This window comes from Nothobranchius furzeri, chromosome 12 (assembly GCF_043380555.1).
Source record: "Nothobranchius furzeri strain GRZ-AD chromosome 12, NfurGRZ-RIMD1, whole genome shotgun sequence".
NCBI lineage: Eukaryota > Metazoa > Chordata > Actinopteri > Cyprinodontiformes > Nothobranchiidae > Nothobranchius > Nothobranchius furzeri.
In genome coordinates, this window is record NC_091752.1 from 27,185,036 (window position 1) to 27,196,749 (window position 11,714).

The 11,714-nt window shown below is 39.6% G+C and overlaps 1 protein-coding gene across 1 annotated transcript; it reads left to right on the forward strand.

Moving 5' to 3' along the window:
- The first annotated feature begins 903 nt into the window (after window positions 1-903).
- Window positions 904-9,167, forward strand: LOC107375883 (myelin and lymphocyte protein). Its single transcript, XM_015944695.3, has 4 exons — window positions 904-1,054; window positions 4,943-5,107; window positions 5,341-5,463; window positions 8,694-9,167. Exons 1-4 carry the CDS (start codon window positions 968-970, stop codon window positions 8,766-8,768), a joined length of 450 nt encoding a protein of 149 aa, XP_015800181.1. The 5' UTR covers window positions 904-967; the 3' UTR covers window positions 8,769-9,167.
- The last annotated feature ends 2,547 nt before the right edge of the window (window positions 9,168-11,714 follow it).

Here is an 11,714-nt window from a genome sequence, read left to right on the forward strand (position 1 = left end):
GTGGGAGACGGGTGGGTGTCGCCAGCTCCAGCTTGTTTTCTTTAAGACAGAGCCATGAAAAGGCTCATTCTCGAAGGTACTGAAAGCGATCAAAGTAAAAGTACTGAAATTGTTTCATGTTGAAAGGGATTCAGTGCAAAGAACTTCATACACATTTTTATATCAACCATAGAACTATTGTAACGTAAGAAACCAAGTCATAATATGTCGCTTTACATTCCAAATTATAATTTCATGACCTGTTTGGTTTTCACCACTCGTGTAACTTGTGAGCAGCACCTTTTATTCAATAAATACATTTCAAATAACAGGTACAGAGCCTCAAACATGCACCATTAACAATAAAATGGGCTTGATCTTGTTGGACCAAATGTTTTTTTTTTTCTTTTTTTTCCAGAAAACTGGTATCATTTGTTGTCCTGTCGTTTCTGGTACTTGACACCTGCCTCCTGATGACAAAGCACACATAAAGAAAAACCAGAATAGTAACTGTCAATTAGTAATATATCCTCATGAGGAGGTCAGGGGGGAAATTAATATGATTCAAAATAGTTTTAATGCAGACATATTGTTTGTTAGAAAAAATATATTTGGTGTTACAGTGAAAAAAATTCCCCAAATATATAAATCTGTGTGTGTGTGCGTGTGTGTGTGTGTGTGTGTGCGTGTGTGTGTGTGTGTGTGTGCGTGAGTAAATAGGTTTGATGCCATTTTTACTGACGTACACAAACACCGTAAACACATGAGGGCATGCACATAAGAACTGCAAACAGAAGCACGGAGAAGTCCTGCTGCACAAACAGCTAAAAAGCACTCGTCAAACAGGTCGTTTGGGAATGGATGGGTAGGTGGAGTAGAGGGAAAACTGAGGGAGGTGCAGGAGGAGAAAGACGCCCTTTAAAACGCAGAACAAAACTTTTGTTGCATCTCATTCTGGAGGAAACACACACGTGCAGAAGTCTGGGCTATGGCTTCCACCACTTCAGCTGATGTTCTGCCTACAGGCACCAGGATTTTCACCACATTTCCTGACATCTTCTTCATCCCTGAGTTTGTGAGTTTTTGGAATTATTTTTATCCATCATGTGAAGTTTCTTTTGTTTAAGATCTCAGATTAAATCTTTCTCCTCATATCTAATCAGACCGGATTCGTTCAGGTTAGCATCACTTTGATCATGTTTTCTTCCTCTCTTTGTGTCCCTCCTAAGAAGAAGTGAGTCACCAATGAGATAAACATCCGTTGTATTATGTTTGCTTTGCAGGACTCAGTATTTGATTAGAGCAGCTCAGAAAGTTCCAGGACCGGCTAACCAACGGTGAAGATCAGAGGAGCTGATAGGATTTATTTGGTCAAACATTGCAGATCGATAGTTTGTCAATGTTCTTTTTTTTAATCAGGTTAAGAAATCACAAATGTAATCATCATATCATCCTGACAGCTATTTCTGCACCATTTACTGTATCTGAAAACAGGTTTCCTTAGCAACAAGAACACATCAACCAAAATCAGTTTACATCAACTAGAGAAACCCTTTTATTGGGTTAAGAAAGCAACCTGAGTCGTTATTTCAACCTAAATTAAGCCTGTTTCTTAGCTTCTAAAAACAAAATGTATAATTTTAGCTGAAATAATTCACTCAAAGCCAGTTTTACTAAGTGACTTATTCCACATAAGTAAGAAAATAGAAATCAAAGGTTCTAGTTTTCTTTTTCCCCACAAGTATTAATTTTTTTCTGAGCATGAAGATTTAAGATAAAATCTTTGAGGCTCAGGTGGAAAAACACCTGCGGCACCCAGATGTTGTTGCAGAGCAGGGTGTAAATCTAAACCAGCCATCAGCTTACAAGGTTTTTTAACCGGCTTACACAAGATGATCTTCTGCTCTGGAATGGAAATGTACTAAACCTGTAAGTTGAAGCCAACCCAAAAGGTGCACAGGAGATAAATTACATTATTTATGTCAGCCTAGGCTGGAGCTGAGTGATGATAGGTCACTAAAGCACACCCTGTTTTCACCTATTTTACCCAAAACTGAACAATTTACTAAATAAACATGAAGATGAACAGAATAAACTAAAAGCCTGACAAAAATTTGATCAGTTGGGTTTATGTTTCCTTCATGTGTTTAGCTGTGAGGGAGGAAGTCACACCCTGATATAATTAGAAAATATCAAAAACATAGAAAAGTGATACAATATTTTACCACAGCACATTCATGCAGTCAGTTATTTAAAGTTAAAATATGGAACATTTTAATAAAAAGCTCATATTTTAAATGGTAAATGGCCTGTATTTGATATAGTGTCTTCTAGAGTCCTGCGACCCCCCCAGGGTTTCCCCCAGCGCTTTATAAGCCTGGTGGCCCGCCAGGCTTAGCTTGGCCACCTGCCAGGCTAAGCGTCATGTCCCGCCCCCTCCCCGACCCTACTGTGTTCACTGATACGAACGGTGCAACAAAACTAGAGCCCTCCATCAGCTGATACTGGTGAGAAACAGCAGCAGAAAGTGTACAACCACCCCACCCCCGCTCTCACGGAGGAGCGGTGCGGGACGGAGCTTGGGGCCAATGAGGGTGGCTAACTACCTGAGCAAACCTGCAGCTAACAGAGGTTTTGGGGCACTTTTAGCCAGAAAAGCATGGTTGAGCGACTCAGAAGTGAAGCACACATCAACTCAAAAAGCTGCAGTTTTTCTGTTGTCTTCCTCAGAGAGCACCACAGGCAGCCGGGACGGCCACAGCCTCGTGTGGGAGCCGGGCAAAGCAGCTGCTGTCTCTGCATTGTTATCCACACCCTCATCTTCTCACGCTTAGACTACTGCAACTCTCTTTTCACTTGTCTGAGCAAAACTTCCCTGAACCGTCTACAGGTGGTTTAGAATGACTGTGCTCAGCTTCTGACCAAATCGAAAGACGGGAAAAGCCCGGTGCCTGCATCGCTTGGCTGCCCCTGGGAGGATGGAGTGGTAGATTCGTGGGTCTCTGACTGCAGGGCCGCCACTGCTGAAGGGAGAAACGTGGTACCAAAATTTAGTTAACCTCCCTTCTGCAGCGGCGACCTCGCTGATCTTTGACCACAGTGGACCAGCAGGGCCCGGAAACCTCCGCTAGCCTCTGTTAGCTTACCTGGCTTCGGTTTCATTACCCAGCCAGCCCCACCAACATGTCATATTTTAACCCATCTTTGACCAAGCAATGTTAAATGCACAGCGTTTCCCCCCAGTCAACCAGCAAAATAAAGAAGACAAACATAATTTTACTCACTAATAAATATGAAGCAGAGACTTCTTGGATGATCTCTTAGTGCAACCAACACCACAGCTTGCCCTCTTTGTCCAAATAATTATAAGATTAACATCAAAACATGAACACAAACACACAGACAAAACTTAAGTTCAGAGTTGAAATGGCTGAACATCTAGTAACGTCAGGCCGAGGCTGAGGCCATCCTCGGAGCTAGCCGCTAGCTCTGATGCTAATGCTATCTATGAATCAAATCTAATTATTCATAATTTCAAGCATTTAACTACACCTAAACAGAAGAGTCACAAAAAAAGTCACCCCTGTCAGAGTTTTAACGACTGTAAACTTGACCTATTAAACCTAAAATCTTGAACCAGGCTGAAAACATGTTTATGTCTGCCGTGAAGTTTTTAACATTAGTCAATGAGAATTTGCTCGTTTCTGGTGCCAGCCCCTAGAGGATAATGGGAAGAACTGCAACATTTATCATTTCTGTGTTGACTTCAACATTGGGGCCCTCAGGTTCCCGCTTGGTTTGGACAGCTGATTTTGAAATGGTAAAGCACCAGTGATTGTATGTAATGTAATGATTCCACAGTTGCACGGGCTGCTCTCTTTCCCTTCCTCTTGCATCACTGTCAGGTAGTTGAACCTTTCATATTTTCACTCTTTTCCAACAAACACGTATTTTCACGAAAAAGTGAAGGAAACTTTAAATCATAACAAATACTTGAGTCAATAAAACAGTCTCTACTTCACTGGTTCACCTACTGTGGTACATTCTTTCGTGTAGCAAACACATTTAAAATACCTGAAGCCATAAAATCATTCATGAGAGAAGAAATGTTTTTAAATTACCTAAAGATAAAATCCTGCAGTTAACAGAATGTAAAATACTGAGAAATATGTGCAAAGCCATTGTTTGCTCTAGAGCTTAGCACATTCTTCTCCAGCAGGTTGAATGGTGACCAAACAGCTTAAGAGGAGCTCGTGAATAGATGGTTCAGCCTTTGATATGCCTGCTTGCACGGCTCATTAAATCTATTGAGCTTCAACAATCTCTCATCAAAAAACATTAATCCATACAGTGATGATTTGATACTGAATCGATTTAAAAGCTGCTTCAGTGAGTCATTTTTATCAAGTTTCAATCAGGTGAGTAATATTGAAATAAAACAAAACAAAAAGGAAATAACATCTGACAGTTTTTGTAAAAACAACGGCCCAGGTCATGAGCAAACATGTCAGAAGCTTCTGATTTGGTGCGTTTTACTGTACTGATCATAAGTTCTGTACTTGTTCCACCCACGTTTTAGGAAAAGAGAGGAATTATTTACTTTAGCTGTTTTCTTTTGTAGAAGAGAAACCTGTTTTTTAACTTTCAATACAAACTTTTCCCTGGTAATATTTACTCTGGCTTCTCTTCTGCACACCTGACATTTACCTTGTGTTGATTGGCTGATCAGAAACACCTGAATGATGAGCTACAGGTGAGGTACTCAATGTAATATGCAGAGCAAATTGCTGCAGATTCACTAGTCGCTTAGCAAAAACACCGCAGAACAGTATTTATTATCTTTCTTGTTTTCCAATATTTACATGCACATGGCCCCATGACCCTGGGGGGATTAGCGGGTATAGAAATCTTTTAAAGATCATTCTGATTACTGTCTGCTCCCCTCATTTCTCTGTCCCCAAAGGTCTTCGGGGGTTTGGTCTGGATCCTGGTGGCATCAACTTACATTGACCCACCAAACCCTCTGGGCTGGGTGATGTTTGTGTCCATCTTCTGCTTCATCGGGACAACTCTGTGGTTCTTCATCTTCCTCTGTGGAGGAAATCAGAGCAGCATCTGGCCTGGCTTGGTTAGACACTCCTACTCTTTATACAAGAGACTCAGGGACTGACAGACAGACAGACAGCTAGAGATAGATAGATGGATGAAGAAGCTTTTGCACAACTTCATCCATTTAGATCTGTTTTAGATTAAGGAAGCAAAATTAGTCATATTAAAAAAAAGAAGGAAACAGAAGAAAAAATTTCTTTCTCTGTTAATTTGAACCCTCATTTCCCCTTTTTTCTCTCTCTCCTCTTCCAGGATGCCGGTTTCCATCATGTAGCGGTGGTTTTCTATCTCAGTGCATCTGTGATCTTGGCGTACATCACCTTCACTAATGTACAGAAGGACATTAAAATCTACAGACTGGATATTGCTGCAGTGGTATGTGAAAACAAAGCTTTGTTAAGATCGACAACTTGATTCCTGCAAGCCCTAACAATTAACCCAAACATTTGAGATTCAAGATTTGAATCACGTAAACGTCTGCTAATTTCATCCCGTTTCAACAGAAACTTTAAATACTTTAAAGGTTTGGGCTTTATCTTTCACATAGGCTTTATGTTTTAAAACAGAAACCCTAATGTTACTAAAGGGTTTCTTTTTCTGTCATAATAAAAATAAAAAAATCCCTTATTTAAATCCTAAGAAGTTGCAGCAAGTATAGGATTTACTTGCAGCTTGTAAACAGCAGCAGGTCAGAGTTGAGCTGAACTATTTCACATAATTATTCCACTAAATCACATAAAAAGTGCAGGAACATCTGGATCAAACACCAAGTTCCTGGGAACTGGAGATCATTTCTTTATCCAGAAAAAACAGACTCGTTCCAGAATAAGATAATAAAATGATCACATTCTCTTAAACATGGACATCTTTTTTTGGGGGGATGGGCACCCTCACACACTTTTTCCCAAGTCAATTTTTGTCCCCTGCACTTTTTACCATCAATAAAAAATACACTATATTAAATAGACACTGGTTGAGCACTAGGACCAAGCGGAAAGTAAACAAGGAAACTTTTTTTATTTGGCACTTATAGGGTTGGACTCCGCCAGGGCTGCCCTTTGTCACCGGTTCTGTTCATTACCTTTATGGACAGAATTTCTAGACGCAGCCGTGGTGTGGAGTGTGTCGAGTTTGGCTGCAGGAGAATCTCGTCTCTGCTTTTTGTGGATGATTAGGTCCTCCTAGCTTCATCCAGCTCTGACCTTCAGCTCTTGCTGGGTAGGTTCGCGGCCGAGTGTGAAGCGGCTGGGATGAGGATCAGCACCTCCAAATCTGAGACCATGGTTCTCGACCGGAAAAGGGTGGCTTGCAACTCCGGGTTGGGAGAGAGGTCCTACCTCAAGCGGAGCCGTTTAAGTATCTCGGGGTCTTGTTCACGAGTGAGGGTAGGAGGGATCGGGAGATCGACAGGGGGATCGGTTCAGTGTCTGCAGTGATGCGGACGCTGAGCCGATCTGTTGTGGTGAAGAGGGAGCTGAGCCAGAAAGCCAGGCTCTCGATTTACCGGTCAATCTACGTCCCAATCCTCACCTATGGTCATGAGCTTTGGGTAATGACCGAAAGAACGAGATCGCGGATACAAGCAGCCGAAATTAGTTTCCTCCGTAGGGTGGCCGGGCTCAGCCTTAGAGGTAGGGTGAGGAGCTCGGACATTCGGGAGGGACTCGGAGTAGAACTGCTGCTCCTCCGGATCGAAAGGAGTCAGTTGAGGTGGTTTGGGCATCTGGTCAGGATGCCTCCTGGATGCCTCCCTGGGGAGGTGTTTCGGGCATGTCCTGCCGGCAGGAGGCACCCGGGTCGACCTAGGACACGTTGGAGAGGTTACATCTCCAATCTGGTCCGGGAACGCCTTGGGGTCCTGCCGGAGGAGCTGGTGGAGGTGGCCGGGGAGAGGACGGTCTGGAGCTCCCTAGTTGGGATGCTGCCCCCACGACCCGGACCCGGATAAGCGGAGGAAGACGACGACGACGGTGACAACAATCTTAAAAAAAATTAAAGATGATTACACATTTGAGTTAAAAATAAGAAAATAAAAGGTTTAGGTAAAAGCAGCTTTAAATAAAAGGTTCTTTAGCTGTTTTTTTAAAAATGTCCAGACCGTCAGTGCTACGTAAGGATAAAGGAAGATCATTCCAAAGTCTAGGTGCAACAGTCTGGAAGGAGCGATCACCTCGACTTTTGTATCTGGTCTTTGGAACTTCTAGAATGTTCTGGTGTGTGGACCTGAGGGCTCAGGTTGGAGCATAAGGCTTAAACAGTTCAGTAATATAAGAAGGAGCTTGACCATGTAGAGCATTGAAAGTTATAGTCAGGATTCTAAAATGGTTTCTCTAAAGTTAACGGGTAACCAGTGCAGAGACATCAGAATAGGAGTGATGTGTGCTCTTCTGTTTGCTCCAGTTAGGAACCACACTGCAGAGTTCTGGACCAACTGAAGGCGATCAAGAGCTTTTTTGTTAAAACACATTAAGAGTGCATTACAGTAATCTAGACGGGAGGAGATGATGGAATGGATGACCATTTCAAGTTCATGTTTTGACACCAACCTTGGCAGTTTGGAGATATTTCTTAAGTGATAAAAACAGTTACGGACCAATGTTTTTGAGTGGCTTTCAAGAGACATTGATTTGTCAAAAACACCCAAATTCCTCAAGTTTGACTTGACGGCAGAGGATAAATGATCAAGTCTCAGGGGCAAATATCAGACATTCGGTCTTTTCAGAGTTTAACTGAAGGAAGTTTTCTTCTAGCCAGCTGCTAATAGACACTCAACCACTTGTGTTGAAACCTGTTTCCTATTACATATGGCTTACTTTTTGTATACTTACTGGAAAGACCCCCCCCCCTCCATCCTCATGTCGGTTGTGTGTCCCCCACTTCTAAAGTCAAAACTACATCCATGCTCTTAAATTTGTATTATTTATTTATTTGTTCTTTATTTAACCAGGAAGGTCCCACTGAAATTAAAAACCTCATTTTCAAGGGAGTCCTGGCCAAGAGGCAGCAAAATTTAGTTAACATTTTTTCAGTTACACAGACATGTTATGTACAAAATTACAGAAGGTAGTTACAACACAGGGAATCCATCTCAAGGGTTCTCAGTCTGGTTTTAAATGTATTCAAGGACATAAACTTGGTTAATATTCAGTTTTCCTGCAGCCTGTTCCACACAAAAGGAGCAGGGCATTCATATACAAAAGGTCTCCATAATCCAGAAATATATCTATAAATATACAATAACTTTAGCATTAATACAACAAATTACAAAAAAATCTCATTTTTATTCAGATTAGGTAAAAATGAGATTTTGCCCATAAATAAATCATTTTAAATACATTTAGTCAAATTTTAAATAGGACACATGAAGCTGTTCGATTCAGTTTGGCAAAAACAACAAAAAACAACAACAACAACAACACACAACAATTCCTCCAAATGTTTCCCCTTCAAAACCAGTTACATAGAGACCAATGCAGGATCCATTTTTCAAATCCAGGAAAATTAAATACTATAAAAAATCATTGTTAAACTTACTTGAAACAATACAGGTGGAATTTAACCCAGCTGTGTCATGTTTTCATTTCTGTCTCTTTGTATGTTTTCAGGTTATGTCACATGTGTCCACGCTTCTCTACTTCCTGCACTCCATTTTTTCTGCCATTCGATGGAGGAGATCTTAAAAAACAGCAACCATGTGAATGATAACTGTCTCTGATCTGAACACATTTGTTTCTCTTCTTTTTGGGGTTTATTTTGTGCTATTCGCTACAATAGTGAATGAGTGAAAAACAGATGTCCTTGTAACTTATGACATCATCTGGGATTTCTTGATGAAGTTGATGACGATCAGAGAAAATTAAGAGATTAAAAAAAGTATTAAATGAAATCCCAAAAATAACTCACTTTGAAGAAAAAAGCTTCACACACAGAAAATCTCATTTTCTTTTTACCTTATCACCGTATTAGGTGTTTAGATCTGAGGCGGAGAACAGTTTCTGCAAGCCTGGCTTGCTTTTAGCACCCTCTAGTGTCCATTTTAATTCACGGTCAAAAAAATTAAACTGAAACTTTTCTCCTCACTGTGTGTTCGTTATTTTAACAACTTAATCTAACACCTGAAATGTCTACTCAGCCTTCATTGGTGTCTACAGGAGCAGTTCATAACTAAATCAAACAAATCAGCTGTGTTCATTATCTAAAATATGCAGGAGTCATGTCTCTGAGCTCTCGTAATTCAGAAAACTCCCGATGCTGACTCTTGTTTGACTCATTTTGTGGTCGGACATTCTTTTTAATTCTTCATCTTGATCAAATAATTGATTTCTTTGTTTCTTCTGAGGCTCCTTTATGATTAACATGTTACAATTTACTAACCAGGTATAGCTAATCTGTTCTGAGGTGTAAATATGGATTGCCATAAAGATTAGGTGACGTAGGTGCAAAGAGTCAATTGGAGCTGCCGTAGCGCCCGACGACCATCGAAATGGGTCTCTATTCACCCCCCAGTGCATTCATTTCTACTGAACAAAGTGCTTACCCAACTAAAAAACACATTATATCAAGCTTTTTCTAAAAATCAGACACATGGTATGGCATGACAATTAAAATATAAATATAATTAAACAAAATAAATTTAAGTAAATTAAACTACAAAATCCCATTAGGTAGGCTAGAAAGGTCAAAAGTAATCCCACATGATCTGTTTTCAATAGTAGGCTATGCAGGTGGTTGCAACCGTAGGCTGCACAAAAACAGGAACAGTTGGCCCCTCTGCATTGACTTTGGTAGAGTGAGGAGACCCATCCAATATGGGGCAACACTGTTATTCTCACAGAGATGTATACATATCTATGGTTACGCTCTCCAGTGCCCAGTGGGGCGTCTATGTATTCATATGGGGCTCAAGCAAGTTGCAAACAGGGTATCCTGTTCAAAGGGGGAGGAGAGATTTGTCATCTACCTTGTAAATGGTCATTTTAGCACATACTGGCCCAGGAAAATTGGCTTGATGTGGAGTGGAATAAACGTTATTACCAGTTAATTTTCCTACTTTTTATAAAAAAATCATAAAATGTGTTTATGACCTTTGATGATCTTCTGTATTCAGTTTCAACATGCTTGATTTTTTAAAAAAATCTTATTTTACATGCAAATAATAGATTAAATAAAAAAATTCAGATTGTAAATATTTAAATGATTTCACTTCACATTTCAAGCCTTTGACACAAAATAAATGATGTGGATAATAAAATGTGTTGTTTATTCATTATTTCTCATAATAGAAACATCAAAATATGACATTTTAAAGGTACAATAAATACGAATTTTACAGTGAAATAATCACAAAACAATCTATCTCAATCATGTTGGAAGGAAGGTTACATTGAAACAGCTGGCTGGCGGTCAGTTTTTCTCTTTTTAAAAAAACTAAAGAGGGATGTAGCCACTGTTTACAATATTTGAGAATGTGAGGTTGCAAATTTTGCGTTAGCTAACACAGCAGCTCCTGCATTTGTAATTCGCAACCACAGCAGTGTTTTGTAAACATTCCATACCAGAACCAGGAGCGACCCAAAAGGTATTTCTTGTACCTCCAAGAATCCACGGCATCCTTTTATCTTACTCTAAAAGGTAAAGGAGGCTAGAGGCTAACGCTGAGCTAGCAATGCTAACGGTTAATATGAAACAAACATTTGGCTCTAGAAAAATCTCAAGCTACTTTTTCAGTTACCAACAACTCAATATTACAGTGAAATATATTTATCTACTCATCAACTTACTGGGTATGACTCGTCTTTGGTTCTCATTCTTCTGGCGCTGCTCCATTGCAACAGCCACAAAACTCATGGAATATCATTCAGTAAGTCCCTCATGGGCAATAGACCACTACAGTAGCCAAATTTGACCACAGGATGTCATTCTTACTTCAGAATGCACCTTTAAACAAATCGATTAAGTTAAATATTTATAAAAACACAAATAACCCCTTTAAACCACTGAAATCTCAGATTAGAAAGTATTAAATACTACTCAAAAGTGTTATTCAGCTTTTATGACAGCTGTTTCCTACAGGAGAGAAAACAATAGGACAAACAGGACGGACTGGTGTGTTTTCTACTAGCAGTATTTATGGTAAATTCATAAATTGCTGGTACATCCTGTCATTTCAGCATGACGTTCATTTTGTATCTCAAGGACATGAGCTCAAGTTTCTAGGGAAATTTTTGAAAAAATTTCCCTTTTAAAAAAAATCTCTCAGTAAACACCTAATAAACAGCTTTTTTTCACAACATGAAATATCACCAAATTATGTCACTGTGGTAAATTGTTTAGATAACATTTCTGTGAATGTATTGCCACAGATTTACAAACTACTTTGTGTGTTTAAAAATAGTACTTGTTTTCTTTTACTTAAGTAAAAGTAAAAATAATAGGGTAGAAAAAGTATTTAAGTAAAAGTTCAAAGTCAAAAGCCCCATAAAGTGTGACATTTAACTTAAGTAAAAGTATTACAAGTAAAAAATTAAAAGTATTCAACCAACACTCAAATATTTATTGTGTGTGTGTGTGTGTGTGTGTGTGTGTGTGTGTGTGTGTGTGTGGTATTTAAAATTACTTTAGAATTT

Bases quoted from the DNA above. Each gene is read 5' to 3' on its own strand.
- LOC107375883 (XM_015944695.3), top strand. From the start codon at position 968: ATGGCTTCCACCACTTCAGCTGATGTTCTGCCTACAGGCACCAGGATT. The intron at 1,055-4,942 runs GTGAGTTTTTGG...CTGTCCCCAAAG, and splicing joins TCTTCTTCATCCCTGAGTTT to GTCTTCGGGGGTTTGGTCTG. The intron at 5,464-8,693 runs GTATGTGAAAAC...GTATGTTTTCAG, and splicing joins GACTGGATATTGCTGCAGTG to GTTATGTCACATGTGTCCAC.